The sequence below is a fragment of the Mytilus galloprovincialis genome, chromosome 6 (genome assembly GCF_965363235.1).
Source record: "Mytilus galloprovincialis chromosome 6, xbMytGall1.hap1.1, whole genome shotgun sequence".
NCBI lineage: Eukaryota > Metazoa > Mollusca > Bivalvia > Mytilida > Mytilidae > Mytilus > Mytilus galloprovincialis.
In genome coordinates, this window is record NC_134843.1 from 2,140,821 (window position 1) to 2,159,587 (window position 18,767).

Genomic DNA, 18,767 nt, shown 5'->3' on the forward strand with positions numbered 1-18,767 from the left:
CAAAGCATTTAAAGCAAATCTAGGGTTCAGGGCTTAATTTTGTTTATCAAGTAAAGATCCATCTGCCCTGGAATTTTTTTAGATGAATCAGACAACCGGTTGTTAGATTGCTACCCCTGAATTGGTAATTTTACAGAAATTTTGCCGTTTGGTTATTATCTTGAATTATTATAGATAGAGACAAACTGTAAACAACAATAATGTTCAGCAAAGTAAGATCTACAAATAAGTCAGCATGACCAAAATGGTCAATTGAGCCTATAAGGAGTTTTTGCCCTTTAAAGTCAAATTTAACAATTTTTCTCTGAAACTAAAGCAAAAGTTTAACGGTTGCATTATTTCATGCATTAATTGTAAATACAAATATCAGGTGAGCAACACAGGCTCCTTGGAGGTTCTAGTTTTAATTTTTAACAATATTAAATGTTCGATATCACAAACTAGTCAAAACATTTACTAAATTTAATCATCGGTATAATGACATCATTCGTAAATATAGCTCAACATGCAGACTTCTTATACGTTCAGGTATTTCACATCCAATATTTTATGGAAATATTCTTTATAAAGCACAAAAATGTCAGCATTCACCTCAGAAGCTAACAAAACCTTCAAATAAACTTATTAAGAAGGGATATAGTTACGAGACAGTTGTCAGGTCATTAAAGATTGCATATTTTGGCGTTAATATTGATTCACTTATAGGGTCTTTGCATCGGAACTAAACACATTTATTTAAAAACCAGTTGTTGGCATGACACGGGTTATGTTCTTCTCATATATGTTATGATGGTATGATACTAAACCCCTCACGGGAAGGATTGTGCCTGATATTCATATGATGAAGACATAATCTTTCAATCAGTTTAATTGAAGTCTGGAGCTGGAATGTCAGTTAACTGCTAGTAGTCTGATGTTACTTATGTATTATTGTCATTTTGTTTATTTTCTTTTGTTACATCTTCTGACATCAGACTCAGACTGAATTTTAATGTGTGTATGCGGTTACTTGTCTACATTGGCTAGAGGTATAGGGGAGGGTTGAGATCTCATAAACATGTTTAACCCTCGCCGCATTTTTGCGCCTGTCCCAAGTCAGGAGCCTCTGTCCTTTGTTAGTCTTGTATGATTTTTTAATTTTAGTTTCTTGTGTATAATTCGGAGTTTAGTATGACTTACATTATCACTGTACTAGTATATATATTTGTTTAGGGGCCAGCTGAAGGATGCCTCCGGGTGCGGGAATTTCTCGCTGCATTGAAGACCTGTTGGTGACCTTCTGCTGTTGTCTGCTCTATGGTCGGGTTGTTGTCTCTTTGACACATTCCCCATTTCCATTCAATTTTATCTTGTTTTTCAAGTTAGTCTTGAAAAAGTAAAAGAAATGTTAATATTTTCCAATGAAATTTGTGCAGAGGCTTATAGTTGACAACCTTTAAGTGAAAATTTTAATTAATTAAGATATGCCTTTAAAAATTAAAGACTTTGAAGACTGATTGACACTATTCAAGAGTAGATTGGACCATTATTATATTTTTGTCTCATGTCAACAAAATCATTAAAGCAGACATAGGTAAGTCAATGATTTCTGATGTGCAAAAATTTTACATGATCAGCATTTCCACATCTTGTATCAATGGAGGTGACCCATGATCCCCTATCTTAACTAACCATGGGTTACGATCCACTTTTCTCCTCTCCACCTTTGGTGGAATTGAGATAGAATTTTGGAGACACAAGGTAATAATTTTCATTGGTTGCAGTTGAAACTCGCTGCTTCCAATCAAAAAGCGCCTATACATTGATCACGTGTAAATGTAGAAAGTGTATGTAAACATTTGCCACATCCTTATAGTGCAACAAGTCTTTACATCCATAAACGTGCAACTATATTTAGTGACAATTTGAATGTTTTTAATCAACTTATTGAAGTTCCTGTGTATGTTTCTTGCACAAATGCTTGAATGTCAACATATATTTCGTTTCCTGCTTTACTAAGTGTGTAAAATCTAGACACTACCGTGTTTTTATAAGACCGCAAAAATTTTAATTTTTTGGTCATATATTGCTATCACGTTGGCGTCGTCGTCCTGCGTCGTCATCATCGTCGTCGTCGTCCGAATACTTTTAGTTTTCGCACTCTAACTTTAGTAAAAGTGAATAGAAATCAATGAAATTTTAACACAAGGTTTATGACCACAAAAGGAAGGTTGGGATTGATTTTGGGAGTTTTGGTCCCAACATTTTAGGAATTAGGGGCCAAAAAGGGCCCAAATAAGCATTTTCTTGGTTTTCGCACTATAACTTTAGTTTAAGTGAATAGAAATCTATGAAATTTTGACACAAGGTTTATGACCACAAAAGGAAGGTTGGGATTGATTTTGGGAGTTTTGGTTCCAACAGTTTAGGAATTAAGGGCCAAAAAAGGGCCCAAATAAGCATTATTCTTGGTTTTCGCACAATAACTTTAGTATAAGTAAATAGAAATCAATGAAATTTTAACACAAGGTTTATGACCACAAAAGGAAGGTTGGGATTGATTTTTGGAGTTGAGGTCACAACAGTTTATGAATTAGGGGCCAAAAAGGGGCCCAAATAAGCATTATTTTTGGTTTTTGCACCATAACTTTAGTATAAGTAAATAGTAATCTATGAAATTTAAACACAATGTTTATGACCATAAAAGGAAGGTTGGGTTTGATTTTGGGAGTTTTGGTCCTAACAGTTTAGGAATAAGGGGCCCAAAGGGTCCAAAATTGAACTTTGTGTGATTTCATCAAAAATTGAATAATTGGGGTTCTTTGATATGCCGAATCTAACTATGTATGTAGATTCATAATTTTTGGTCCTGTTTTGAAATTGGTCTACATTAAGGTCCAAAGGGTCCAAAATTAAACTTAGTTTGATTTTAACAAAAATTGAATCCTTGGGGTTCTTTGATATGCTGAATTTAAAAATGTACTTAGATTTTTAATTATTGGCCTAGTTTTCAAGTTGGTCCAAATGGGGGTCCAAAATTAAACTTTGTTTGATTTCATCAAAAATTGAATAAATGGGTTCTTTGATATGCCAAATCTAACTGTGTATGTAGATTCTTAATTTTTGGTCCAGTTTTCAAATTGGTCTACATTAAGGTCCAAAGGGTCCAAAATTTTTGATTTTAACAAAAATTAAATTCTTGGGCTTATTTGATATACTTTATCTAAATATGTACTTTGATTTTTGATTATGGGCCCAGTTTTCAAGTTGGTCCAAATCAGGATTCCATATCAAGTATTGTGCAATAGCAAGAAATTTTCAATTGCACAGTATTGCACAATAGCAAGAAATATCTAATTGCACAATATTGTGCAATAGCAATTAATTTTCAATTGGAGTTATCTTTCTTTGTATAGAATAGTAGTTGATAATATATGTTGGAAATTTGCCAGACATGACTATGATGTCATTTTCTATTTTTATTTGCCAATAACTTTATGTAAATAACTTCATTGGAAATTTGCCAACATAAAATGTTGCTGATGAAGCTTTTTTTCCTTATCTTATCTAAAATGTTTTTAGATAATGTTGGACATTTGCCAGACATGACTATGATGTCATTTTCTATTTTTATTTGCCAATAACTTTATGTAAATAACGTCATTGGAAATTTGCCAATATAAAATGTTGCTGATGAAGTTTTTTTTATTGTTTTATACAATAAACAATGTATATTCACTTTTACTACCGACCAATCTTTACCATTCAGTCATAACAAGCACTTTATTTTACATTTTAATATTTTTATGATGTATTTAAAAGAGTAGTTATTGTTGCAAACTCTATTAGAAATTTGAATTGATATCAGTTTTGGAAAAAGGGAAACGGGGATGTGAAAAAAAGGGGGGTGGGTTTAAATTTTTCTCATTTCAGATTTCATAAATAAAAAGAAAATTTCTTCAAACATTTTTTTGAGAGGATTAATATTCAACAGCATAGTGAATTGCTCAAAGGCAAAAAAAAACTTTTAAGTTCATTAGACCACATTCATTCTGTGTCAGAAACCTATGCTGTGTCAACTATTTAATTTTAGATTTAAAAAGTTTGAAGAAGAAATCTTTAATTGATTTGTAAAATCTTGACATTTGTTTTGTGTAAAAAAAAACCCATGTAATGTCAAAAATTTGATCACAATCCAAATTCAGAGCTGTATCACGCTTGAATGTTTTGTCCATACTTGCCCCAACTGTTCAGGGTTCGACCTCTGCGGTCGTATAAAGCTGCGCCCTGTGGAGCACCTGGTTACCTCTAAATTGAAGAGTTCAAGTTCTACCCTTGGTCAAGAATAATGTATTCAGAATGGGCGTGACTTTAATCTACGGATAGATGGCGCAACATTGTTATCACAAATATTGGCTTGTTCTGACAAGGCTGGAGAGGAGGGAAGTGGATCGTAACCCTTGGCTAGCGAAGATGCCCCTATCTTAGCTGGCCATGAACTCTCAGTCATAGTTCATTGACTTTGGATGTTTTGCTTCCTAAAGTAATGCCATTTTGATATCAGCATTTTCATTTAAACATCAAAATCACATACAGGCAAGACATATCTCTGTGTCAACAGTTTATAACTTATTTTTCAGGAATTCAAGCGAAAATTACAATCATCTAAAGGGATGCGTGCAGACTTTGGTCAGACTTTAGGGGGATTCACAGGAGGTTCTAGTACGGGGGGAAGTGACACGTTAGGGACAGGATCCTCGTACACATACACGTATGGAGACACATCAACAGCGACAGCATCAGCATCAGATGCACGAAGAGTTAGGATAAGTAACACGGTAAGATATAGGGAAAGTTTATAATCAGAGAAACAAAAAAGAAACTATAAATATCTATTTCCGATAAAGAAGAAAGATATTTGTTTGTGAAGTTAAGAAAGAGAATTGAGTGGTCCTTAAAATTTTTACTACAGTCTTGAAATATTTGGCTCATAATGAACATCATTTTGTTGTTGTGGGACGTTAATTATGTCGGGTTTTAGTGTATATTTATATCACTTTGCAAAAAAACTCAATTTGCAACCATCATAAAATGAAATACTTTTGTATCAATTCATTTTCAAGAAGTGGTGTTAATCAGATGTGGAAACTGAAAGTTCAAAAGAGTTTAATATTGGTGAATTTACAATCTAAATCATTAAAACATTGTACCAACATTAAAACCTTTAATTTTTCAACTCTTTATACCACTATTCCAAATACTAACCTTAAAACTCGACTGAAAGAACTCGTAAGCTTATGTTTCTTTAACAAGCATTTTGAGCATGAATTCAGCTTATTTTGTGAAAAATCATACAGAGTCAAACAAAAAATACACCGAAGAGGATATCACTGCCATGCTGTACTTTTTAATTGACAACATATTTGTTGAATCTGAAGGTTTGGTCTTCCAACAGACTATTGGAATCCCAATGGGTACCAATTTGCTGCTGTACTTGCAGATTTCTTTTTGTATTCCTTTGAAGTAGAATTTTTCCAAGGACTTGTACAGAAAGGAGAAAAGAAATTAGCCCAGCCTTTTAATTTCACCTTTCTGTATATTGATGATGTACTGTCTCTTAAAAATAATAGATTCAGTGATCACTTACATTTAATATATCCAAGTGAACTTTAAATTAAAGATACTACTGACACAGATAAATCTGCTTCATATTTAGACCCTTTTCTTGAAATGACTACTGATGGTAGGTTAAATACCAAAATTTATGACAAACACAATGATTTTAATTTTCCTATAGTCAACTTTCCAATTCTGTGTAGCAACATCCCAGCACCACCAGCATATGGATTATATGTGTCTAAATTGATAAGTTACTCTAGAGCTAGCTCAAAATACGTTGATTTTGTTGAACGAGGAATACTGCTTTCTCAAAAGTTGCTAAGACAGGGCTATGAATCAATCAAATTAAGGTCATCACTCAAGAAATTTTACAGTCGCCATCATGAGCTGATTGGCCATTATGACAAAAGTGTGTCAGAAATCATATGTGATATTCTTCCTCAGTCATAATAACCTTCCATCATTACCTAACTGAACAAAGAAATAACACGACGGGTGCAATATACGGAGCAGGAGATGTTTACCCTTCCGGAGCACCTGATTTTACTCCTGGTTTTGAGTGGAGTTCATGTTGTTTCTTATTTATTTTTTATAACTGTTGATGTAAATGTCTTTTGGTTTTATAAGTCTTTGTTTACTCCTTGGTTTTGATTGTTATTGTCTTCATATGCAGAAAAAGAAAACACCAATAAGTCATAAATTTTAAGTTCATTTTAAACATTAAACTGCAGAATTTCAAACCATTAATCTTGGAATTGAGGTCCTGTAATTTTTGGTGCTTTCTAATCAAAGTAACATCACAAATTAGTGTTTAATAAGTATATCCCTAAACAATTTAAGAGCAGATACATTGTAAGTTCCATTTTTTTTTTTTACTGCCATAAGAATGAGTAAAAGCTCTGATTTTAGAGGAAAATCTGCTTATTTTAGAATTTGTATAAGAGAAATTTTGCAAGCATTAAACAACTAAAATTTATAGCATTCAAAAGCTTTTATAACCTTTTACTAGAAAACATGAAAGAAGCTTCAGCATCTTAAGCATGGGATTAAAACAGAACAACAATGTCAGCAGAGTATTTAGCTACAACATTGATAAAAGTCTTATACATCTATATGAGTAAAAGGACATGTGTGGGTAAATTTAAGGCTTACAGACAGGAAACATCAAAAGACATACAGACAACTTATGGTCTTAGATAACAACCTAGCATCTCTTTATCATTTACAAAACTGAACAGATTTGAGTTTAAATATAATATTTTTAACATTATGTAATTCTATAAGATTTTTGTTTTAGTCTATGATGTATGGTGAGGATGATGATGACGACGAGTTATATGATGACGATGATGATGACGATTACAGTGTACCCAGGAGGACAGGGATGAGATGATTTAAACATTTAGCTTATGTAGTAGCAGTATAGAAGATATAAGGATGGAATCAGTTAGGATACCAGTCACAGTTAATTTAAATGCATGTTAAATCATACCACAAAAATAACTATTGATGTTGTGAATATATCATGCATTTAGCAAGTTTAATTTGGAGATAAAATGGTGTCCACCTACTTAATTTAGTTTTGACCACTGAATAAGGAATTCCAAAACTAGGAACTAAGTCTTGAAATTACAAAATTTTAAGGTGATTCAGTGCAAATGAAATATGGATACTAAACATGATCCATGTGTTGCCTGTAATTGTGAAAAATCATTTATAACATTAGGCTGTTTTGGTTAAATCATGGTTTAGTTTTTTAAGGATGAATTGATTGCAGTTTTGGTATTATTTTGAAGAAAAATGTATCATTTTTTTTATAGTCCTAAAGTTGGTAAAAGACTATCTCATACCATACAAGTTCCTTTTGGAGAGAGTTGATTTGCATTTTCGTAGCTGCAAGATTATTTTCGTCTATAGCTGGAAAAGGGATCATATATTTTCAGTGCGTGAAATAGTATTCTGTAATTGAAAAATTTAAATCACAAATTTTGTTAAAAGTTTAGGTATTTGATAATGTGGATAAATGTTTTCACAATTTAAATTCTTGAGTCTAAAAAGCCAAGATGGCAATTTATAAATGGTAAATGTTTGCTATGGCAATGATCACTGATATTGTGAAAGTGAATTTGTGCATTCTCAACTGATGGATGAAGAACACAAGTGCAAGATTTCCATGACAGATTATCTCTTCGGTTTTATATCTATGAATTTTATATCTATGAAAAATCACAATAGTTAAGAAGAAACACACTTGTGTCTTCCATGTAGATGATGTTCTAACAATTGAACATGCCAAATTGAAAATTGATTTATACTACCGCTTACATACAGGTTTTTGTTCTTTGTCTTTTTATAAGTTTTTGCACCGATATATTTCATAAATATTTGTTTATTTAAATTACTGAATGAATATGTGAAATAAAACTCCTATAGGAGAAAACATTTTGATGCATTTTGTATAGATTTCCACTTTGAAATGAATAAAAATCTCTGATCAAGTGGAGAAATATCTATGGAATTATGAATCTCATTTATACATAAATAGTTTCAAATTTGTGTGTGTTCGTTAAAACGTAAGACTTTAATAAGAAGCACATTACTACTCAATCCATTTACATATCAAACTCAGATTTAGATCAGAAAAATAACATGTTTTGTTGTAAATTATTGAATAAGTCATGACTTCATTATATTTTTTATGTTCAGGTATTTTTTATTGTTTAAAGTTTTTTGGCTCCTGAACTTTATATAAATGGGAGGTTATTAGTTCATTGTTTCTAACATGACCATGACTGAAAACGTGCTTAGCCTCACATTTTTAATTATCACCTAGAACTTATTTTAGTCTCAGTTAACTCCATCTATTTTCAACTCTCCTTTTATAGTGCTTGACATTTTCAAAATCATGACATAGTTTTTATATTTACAGAATTTAAAAGGTCATGTTAAAATATATGATACTAATAGAAAAAATATAAGATAAGAAATGATTGTTTATAAACATGTGATATAATTTTTTCTTGATATGACCAGATGAAAAAAATTAAAAGAAAATAATTGTTTGTTAGGAATGTTTTTTTTATGTACAACAAAATGAAAATCTTTTTACATTGATATTTTCTGCTGTTTACACTTTGGACAACAATATTTCAGTTACAACATCTCAGAAAAAACTATAGTGTTTGTAAATGTTTGTAAAAATTTTAAATAATACAAAAAAGTATATCATTATGCGAGTTTCATAAAATTATTCTTTAGAAGGAGAAGCACAACATAATCCATTGATTACATTCCATAATGATTTAAAAGACAAGAAAATTGTATACACAAGATTGCCAAAAACATAAAAGTGATGAAATAAAGGAATTTTCAGTTTTTACTGGGACCAATAGATATATTAGTCCCAGGTATAGTTGATATTTGCCCGCTCAACACCATCAATGGCTAACTTAGATATTATATAAATAATTTTGACTGTTGTTTTGTTATTAATGTCTGATCGTAAAAAGAATAATAGAACATATAAAATGTCAAAAGATAATGTCACATGTACTTTAGAAGGTAATTAATTTGGTATTCGTATCCAATCACAACATTGTTTATATTAGATATGAATATATTAAGTTGTAAATATTTATGGTATTTATTACACTTATTTGGATAAACAACATATAAATGTATGAACTGTAAAATGGCATATGATAATTGTCATTAATTATGTAAATAATATGTTAAGGAGATGTCCTTATCTAACTTCCAGGCTAATAATGTAAGGAATAAGACGAATAAGAAATGTCTAAATTGAAATGTTGTTGTTTTTATTTTTGTTATCATCTCAATGATTGTTAGAACTGTTGTAATGTTGATGACTTAAAATCCAAGCTGGGTTTTCTTGAAAACTTTAGATTTTCTTTTTCTTTTTTGAAAGATTATAAGGTATCACTTATTAAATATAGTTCTTCCTAGATCTGTTTACCAATCAATCATTTCTATATGACAGTTATAAAACCACTTGTCATTTGAATACCAGGAACAAACAAATCAGGGAATACATAGAATCTCAAGTAAATAGGGTTTATTTTAATGGTTATAGATTCTAACTTCCTTTTTTTTTCTAAGCTTTAAAAAATTATGACAGAAAAAGGTTGTTCTATAGTATTTGCCATAGTTTTTGTCTAGTTTAGACAGATATTTATAATCCTTTTATAAAACATTGTATTTTTGTTTGGCAGCCATGCCTGAGTATTGTCTGTACAAACTTCTTATAAGGATTAATTTTGAATCCATGTCATTTAAGTAAAATAAATTCTGTTAAAAAAAAATATATCAGGTCATTGACTATACATTGTACATGATGAAACTTGCCTCAATTTTGAATATTTTATTTCGTAAATAAAGATTGTGATATTGTTTAATTTGTTAATATATTATTTATTAAAATTTTATATTTTATGATTTGTTTTACTGTAGTCTGTGATTATTATATTCCTCTGTGATTTATATATGACTAACATGTCTCAAAGTATAACATACTTATTTGCGTAGAAGCCTCTGTGATTATCTGCTTTATATATGAAGGTACAGTTTGTACGGGAATTTTAAAATGCTAAGGCCAAAACACTTAACTTTGAGTTTTTGGATAATTTTAATGTTTTTGGACCTTCTGAAATAGGGCATTATTAAAGATTTAAATTTCAATTCATATAAATTATATAAGACTTTCTGTACAGGATGGAAGATTAAAATATGATACTATAATTAGAATTTACGATTAAGCCATACTATAATTAGAATTTACGATTAAGCCATACTAATTTATATATGTTGGTTTATTTTCTTTTAAATGTGAAAATTTATCAGAAACGAAGAATCTTGAGTTGCAAATTTCCAATTATTTACTAATTCAACAGACTTAAAATTATTTTGATTATGCCTTTACAATATAATTTATAAAATTGTCAGATTAATTTGATTATACTTCACTATAAAGAATACTAAATGCTTTTTCTTTTTTTTTAATATTTTATACTTTCACATTTATAAATTTATAAATATATATGTAAGCAGTTTGTATTTTTAAGTTATATTTTACATGTTGCACATAAAACATGCCGGCAGATTTAACAAGTATGTTAGCAGTCACAAATATTTCTCATAGTGAAAACCATATCCAGATTTGATAATTTTGTGAAATAAAAAAAAGGGGAGATAATTTAAATTAAAAAAAATCAACTTATGAGTAGAAATGAGCATCTTAGTTCAATATTATAAGAAAATTTAGAAATTTTAGAAAATAGATGTGAATTTGGTATTTGCTTTTCAATACAAAGATGAGGGGGAATAAATTTATGATCTCTTATTACATTTAAATATTTTATTTTTTTTCTGAATATGGTTACTTTAGAAAACTTAGAGACAAAACATTGAATTGAAAGCAATCAGATTGTTATACTAGTTGTAATATTATTGACCAAAGACTAACTGCATGATTAGCTCAGGTGCTTTTACAGTAGTGCAAATCAAAGGACAAAATAGAATAAAGTAATGTCTAGTCTAGAATGTCTTCTTTTTTATGCCCCACCTACGATAGTAGAGGGGCATTATGTTTCTGGTCTGTGCGTCCGTTCCTCCGTATGTTCATTCGTTCGTCTGTCCTGTTTCAGGTTAAAGTTTTTTATCGAGGTTGTTTTTGATGAAGTAGAAGTCCAATCAACTTGAAATGATCTTACTAATTTTAATGCCAAATAAGGGTTCTGACTCCAATTTCACGGTCCACTGAACATAAAAAATGATTGTGCGAGTGGGGCATCAGTGTCCTTAGGACACATTCTTGTTTTCATATAATTCTGTCTGGAGTAATTGGTAGGTGAAGGTCAAGGTAACAGAAATTTACATTGGTATTTTTCCAAATATTGTTTGCAAGAGTGTAAGAAAAGTCCATTTTTCTTTATGATATTCCAACACTCCTGTGAAAATTCATGCAAAACATCTGTTCAGGAATGTTGCCTGACCCATCCATCCATGTTGTGTCCAGGTTATAATTTTATGTTGCTTGCTTGGATTCAAATTTAAATAATTATTACCAATGACCTTGAACCAGTTTCTCATCCTAAAGTTAATTGTCATTACATAAATTACATAAATGTAGGTGGTATCTTACTTTTAATCTTTTATAATGGTCTGGACAATTGTTGCATGGAACCATAGAATTAGTTATGACCTTGAACTTCAGCCATTCCATGAAGGTCATGAATACAGTTTATCAAAAAGGTCAAAGTGGCAGAAAAACTGATAAGTGAAAGTTCAGACAATACTGAAGGCAAAAAAGCATGAAAAGACAAGCAACAGTTCAAATACATTTAAAACTAAAGGTTTAGAAAAATGGATCCTACTAAAAAGAACAGATAAACAAAGTGCTCTTGAATTGTAAAGAGTGGTTACTTACTACATGTAAAAGTCTAATGATTGGTGGTGACTCTGCATAACATCACAAACAAGGAAAGGTGTTAGAGATTGTTATTACATACACACTGCTCAGAACCAAATTTGCATTTAGTGTTTGAATTTGTTGAGTGAGTCAATAACTGTTTTTAGAAGTAACTTCCCTTTTTAACGAGGAAAAACAAAATCTTGAGCAAAGGCATTTGTTTCCTCATACACATTTTTCTTTTATTTTAAAAAGATTATTACCATTTAACAAAATCTTGCAGATTTTGGCATTAATTTCCTAAGAATACTATAAAATTAGTATTGTTCCAATGTATTTTTCTTCTTGGAAATATCTATCATAGGACATGAACTTTTTATCGACATTCCAATTTTCAAAATTCAAAAAGTTGAATGATGTGAGGTAAAATTATGATTTCCGTTTAATTCTGTCAGGCAAAATAACATTCTTTGATTTGTTCTATTTTTCGAAATGAAATATGTATTACAGAAATTGATTCCCAGATTGGAACAAAAGAGGGACGAAAGATACCAGAGGGACAGTCAAACTCATAGATTGAAAATAAACTGACAACGCCATGGCTAAAAATCAAAAGACCAACAGACAAATAATAGTACAGAAGACCCAACATAGAAAACTAAAGACTTAGCAACACGAACCCCGCCAAAAACTTGTGGTGATCTCAGGTGCTCTGGAAGGGTAAGCAGATCCTGCTTCACATTTGGCACCCATCATGTTTATTATGTTATTACAAATCCGGTAATCCAGAAAAACCTGTTTGACTTCTCCTTTTTTTCATCTATAATGACTAAAAGGTAAAATGTAACAATTTTTGGAGCAAAAGTCTAGAAAATAATGGTTTATAAAGTAGTTGAAAGGAGTAGGTCCGGTAAGGGCCGATTTTGGCCCCAAATTTCAGTTTCATCTAACGAGATATTTAGGACACTTTTTAAACACTTAAGTGTCTATTTCAATTGATTCGATTAGTTTATGTAAAAGATTTTAACTGATTCAGTCATTAAAAACGCTCCGATTGAAGCTTAAATATGAAAAATCTATCAAATATGCCAAAAAACGTCACTTTTCAGATGGTTTTTGTCAAAAATGAAAGTGGCCGCATCCGTGTTCATCCTCAACCTTTATATATGTTATGTATTATCATCAAATACAACTTACATTTCAATATTATGAATGAACACGAATGCGGCCACTTTCATTTAAGACGGAAACCGTCTAAAATTTAACTAAACTGCTATAATTGTGAAGATTTCAGTAATTAAGCATGACTTTATGATGCTAGTACACGATATATGTACATTGTATTGTCAAAAACAGCACATATTTATGTAGCAGAAGCATTCTACTTTCCAAAAAAATAGCTAAAAGATTACATTTTCACAATTTTGCAAAACTGCTTAATTTTGGGGCCAAAAAGGGGTCTTACTGAACCTACTCCTTTGCTTTGAAATAGCTGTCAGCAAATATGAGTACACTAAGATCAGTACTGCATGTTTTTTGTTGTCTTTTTGTGCTTCATGTTGATTTGATGATGTTTCAAGTTTGTTCTCATCTTGTGTTTTACTGGTGAACCCTCTTAAACATGTTGCATGTGTCTGTACCAAGTAAGGAGCCTTTAAATCATGTTGTTGTTGGTTGCTTTCTGTCAAATTTGTATTGCATTTATTATGTTTTAAAAATAACTCCAGCTTTTTAGATTTTTCTATTGAATTTTGTCACTTTTGTTATGCTGGAGCATTTTATAGCATGATGTGAAATGTTGGTTTTCACATTGCGAAGGCCTCCTGATGATCGCGATCTATAGTTCCTCATCATCTGGTCTCTAATGAATAGTTGTCTGATTGGCAAATATAAATCTTCTCCAAATTTTATCAAGAATTTATGTATAACAGTTAGATGATTTTTATCAAGGATTTATAAAATCAATCAAATCAAATCAAATAATTTTATTGGTGTAAATTCCAATACACAGATTTATATGCAATTTAATTTGTTTCAAAGTCAGTTTGTCTAGTGTCAAGGTTGTTATGTTTTCCGTGTTGTTGATCAATCTTTGAATAAAAAGGTTAATACGTATGTTTTTGATAACATGTAAATAAACATTTTCTTTTATACCGTCATATACGTTCTAAAAAGTTAAAATCAAAACGAAAGTGAAAGTGCTATAGGCGCTAAGAACAAGGAAGAGAAGTCCCACATTAGTGCTTCCGAATGTGTTTGACGTCAGCCAATGACCTTTGTTGGGTCATCGTTATCGGCTTCACAGACACAAAGAATGAACACATTTCATTCACGAAATAATCAACAAACTATACTGGACCTAATGGATTCGACATGTACCATTTGAAGATTGAACATAGAACTTTAAATCTTTTAGCTTTTCACACAAATACATTGAGAAATGGCGACAAAATATTGTTTCCAAAAACACATAATCCACGCTTTGTTCCTCATACTGCTGTCATGGGCTCAAGTAGGATCAGCCGAAGCACACGAGGAATCTCACAACGAAACAGAACGATATAAGATTTTATCATTTGATTTTGAAAGAGTAGAGCTACCATATGTGATATGTTTGTGGATATTAATTGTCGCTTTAGCCAAAATAGGTAAGCCACGTTACTAACCACTCCCCCAGTTATTGATCCCAAAGTCTTTTGGATATCAGATTGTAAACTTATCCCTTTTAGAATTCTGTACCCATTTTCCTTTTTTTAAGTTTTGAGTTCGTAGATGGACTGCTGATTTTGACCCCCAAATTAAGTGGACCTAAGTTGGAACCATAAAATTAGCAATAATTAAGCTATATCATCCTATGAACACTGCACTCTAATATAAACAAAGAGAGACAAATGTACATGTATATGATAGGGAAAGGACACCCCTCCACAACAAGTGTTGATCCTTTGTTTAATCATTTTTGCATCTTCTTCCTTTTTTGCTGTTCATACGTATGTAAATAACTTTTTAAATCAATTGTAGACATTTCTTTGTTTTGTTTTTGACCATGTTGACAGGTATTAACATCAATGTCAAATTAATAACTTTAATAGAAATGTAAAAAATGGTAAAGATTTTGTTTATCTCTTCTTCTTCGACTTCTCCAAATACATGTAGAAAATGCATCTCTGATGTTTATACCTGACATATTTAAGGACCTAAATTAAAAATATTCATATAATTGCTTCCTAAACCCTCGCCTGAACCAATTCATTACTGTTCACTATTTTTTTTGGAATTACTTAAAATGTACATACAATGTATACCGTTGGAGAAAAAACTACCATGTTAAAACCTTTTTATAATTGGAGACAAAGGACTAGAAATATTAGAAACGCACATGTCTAGGTTAGCCAGGCATCAGCTTCATATATATAGGAAAATCCAAGGAAGCAATTTACTGGAATTCTAGTAAGTTGGAAGTATTCAAGCAATTGGAGGTTCATCATGGGTTTTTTTTTTAACATAAACCATGCCAACATATTTGTTTTGCCCTTCTTTTCCCCCAGCATGCCCAGTATACATATGTAACATTTGATATCAAGTTAAATGTATGATTGATACTTGTATAAAGAGATGGCAAGACTGTGAAGTACAAAGAGCCATTTACTCTTTCTTAGTGTGACAGATGTCATCTGAAGGGATTTAAAATCCATTCTCAAGGTTACAATTTATTATATATATATATACAAATGTATACATGTACATGTATTATTGGGATTCATTTCTCTATAAAAAATAAGGAGATGTGGTATTATTGCCAATCAAACAACATGAACAATTATCCACTAGAGTTCAAATAAAGTGGGTGTACATGTAAGCAATTATAGGCAAGTGCATGGCCTTCAGCAATAAGAAAAACCCATATATGTACCTATACCCATATGCATGCTGATTGTATCATTGTTTTTTTGTTTATTAAGTATACCACCACCAGTCATGCCAGTCAGTGTCTGATTATAAAGTGTTTTTTACCTATAGACAGAGGTGCTAACTGAAAATATATTTTGGTCTTGATATTTCCTGACATACTAAACCTGTAGACGGTAGACACTTCAAGTTGAGTTTTATAATTTGACATAGCATTTACATGTACATGTATGCAATTGTTCTAGTCTTTTTTTACCCATAGACTGAGGTGCTAACATTATTAATTAATAACACAAAAGATATTTAGGACTTAATGTTTCCTGTCCTATGAAGTTCATTGAATTTTACAAGTACATGTATATAATTGCTCTAGGAAATGCACTGTAATACCTGGTTATAATACCTGGGTATTATTGCCATCCTTTAAATATTTAGATTTGTTTGTAAGATAACAATTCAAAAGAATGGATAGCAATAAATTCCAAACAGGATCTTAATTAATTTGCAATGCACTTCTATGCATTATATTATTTACATTAAGGGTTTTTTTAGAGTACATTTGTGATTTTTGATTCTTTAAACATTTGTCAGGTAAACAAGTGTTTGGTATATGATCCAGTATGTAATTAACCAGATGAAGGAAGTGTATCCTTGGGACAGGGATGTACACGGTTCCAATGATGTCATTTCCCTGAAGCTACTTGTACCAGATCCTTCCTACTTTTAGTAATACCATTATATGGTCCTTTACATGTACTGCAGGATGTCTCTAACATTACCATTGACTTTGGCATTGAGCTACTTGTAACTGATATCCTTCCTACCTTTAGTAATACCATTATATTGTACTTAACGTGTACTTTATGAGTATTTCAGGATTACCATTGAGCTCCTTGTAGTAGATATCCTTCCTACCTTTTAATAGTTATTAATATCATTATATGGCACTTTACATGTACTGCAGGGTGTCTTTATCATTACCATTGAGCTCCTTGTAGTAGATATCCTTCCTACCCTTAGTAATACCATTATATGGTACTTTACATGTATTACAGGATGTCATGATCATTACTATTGAGCTCTTTGTAACATATATCCTTCCTACCCTTAGTATTAATACCATTATATGGTACTTTACATGTATTACAGGATGTCTCTATCATTACAATTGAGCTAATTGTAACAGATATCCTTCCTACCCTTAGTAATACCATTATATGGTACTTTACATGTACTGCAGGGTGTCTCTATCATTACCATTGAGTTCCTTGTAGTAGATATCCTTCCTACCTTTAGTAAGACCATTATATGGTACTTTACATGTATTACAGGATGTCTTCATCATTACCATTGAACTCTTTGTAACATATATCCTTCCTACCCTTAGTATTAATACCATTATATGGTACTTTACATGTATTACAAGATGTCTCTATCATAATTACAATTGACCTCCTTGTAACAGATATCCTTCCTACCCTTAGTAATACCATTATATGGTACTTTACATGTACTGCAGGGTGTCTTGATCATTACTATTGAGCTACTTGTAGTAGATATCCTTCCTACCCTTAGTAATACCATTATATATATGGTACTTTACATGTATTGCAGGATGTCATGATCATTACTATTGAGCTTCTTGTAGTAGATATCCTTCCTACCTTTAGTAATACCATTATATGGTACTTTACATGTATTGCAGGATGTCATGATCATTACTATTGAGCTCCTTGTAGTAGATATCCTTCCTACCTTTAGAAATACCATTATATGGTACTTTACATGTATTGCAGGATGTCTTGATCATTGCCATTGAGCTACTTGTAGTAGATATCCTTCCTACCTTTAGTAATACCATTATATGGTACTTTACATGTACTGCAGGATGTCATGATCATTACTATTGAGCTACTTGTAGTAGATATCCTTCCTACCTTTATATTAACATCATACAGGGTTTGACGTGTTCTGCAGGATGTCTTAATAAATGCATATATGCATTACCTTTGAAACTTATAAAATCTCTTAAATTTAAATCATACATATATTTATGTCGTGTACAAGTTGAGATTTTGTACAGGTTTTAACATGTACAAAAAATGTGTACATGTTATAATTTGTACAATGCAAAAATACAAGTTATAACATGTACAAAAGTACCTCATACATGTTATAACATGTACAAAATATTGCTTAAAAATGGTTTTAACTTGTACAAAATTTGAAAATAAAAAATATGGTTCTATTATTACAGCAAATGCCATTAACCTTAATAATATTTTCATCATTGTTTTGTTATTGTCCATTCATGTTAGTGTCCAACCTTTTTGATACAGTTAATGGCCAGATAAATAGTTTTTATAATTACTTAATACCTTAAAGACTTTTAAAATACACATGTAGTCAATAAACATTATTTAGTATTCTTACCTGGTATTCAAACAGAAAAAGACTTAAAAGCAATATTTGAAGCAAGTTCTGTATCCAACAATACTGATAGTAAAGACCCTTTTACAGAGACAGAACATAATACCGTCACTGAAATTGAAACTGACAAAACAATGTCAGAGACGGACGTTATTACTGACACAAACACTTAAACTGATGGTGAATTGAATGGTCATGATTCAGCAAACAACATTACAATGAACAAACAATTGCGTTAGAAACAGAAACAATAGTAATTGAATGAAGTGATGCTAACATGGTTGGTGAGGAAGTATCAGCATGACATCTACTGGTTCACTTCCTCGTAAGAGTACGCTTTCTGGTGGTGATATTTCTGCTGTTAATATTAGTGAGGGTTTGTTTGAAATTTCAAATATTGACA

General features: G+C 31.1%; 2 protein-coding genes across 2 annotated transcripts in view; both read left to right on the forward strand.

Moving 5' to 3' along the window:
- Nucleotides 1-11,157, forward strand: part of LOC143078498 (CBY1-interacting BAR domain-containing protein 1-like) — a 30,706-nt gene extending 19,549 nt beyond the window's left edge. The window contains exons 9-10 of the mRNA XM_076253361.1: nucleotides 4,620-4,817; nucleotides 6,896-11,157. Of these exons, the coding sequence (XP_076109476.1) occupies nucleotides 4,620-4,817; nucleotides 6,896-6,991 (294 nt within the window). The 3' untranslated portion in view covers nucleotides 6,992-11,157. The remainder of the gene's footprint in view (nucleotides 1-4,619; nucleotides 4,818-6,895) is intronic.
- Nucleotides 11,158-14,287: 3,130 nt separating this feature from the next.
- LOC143078689 (putative Na(+)/H(+) antiporter nhx-9) overlaps nucleotides 14,288-18,767 on the forward strand; it is a 33,171-nt gene continuing 28,691 nt past the window's right edge. Inside the window, exon 1 of the mRNA XM_076253596.1 lies at nucleotides 14,288-14,673. Within this exon, the coding sequence (XP_076109711.1) occupies nucleotides 14,466-14,673 (208 nt within the window). The 5' untranslated portion in view covers nucleotides 14,288-14,465. The remainder of the gene's footprint in view (nucleotides 14,674-18,767) is intronic.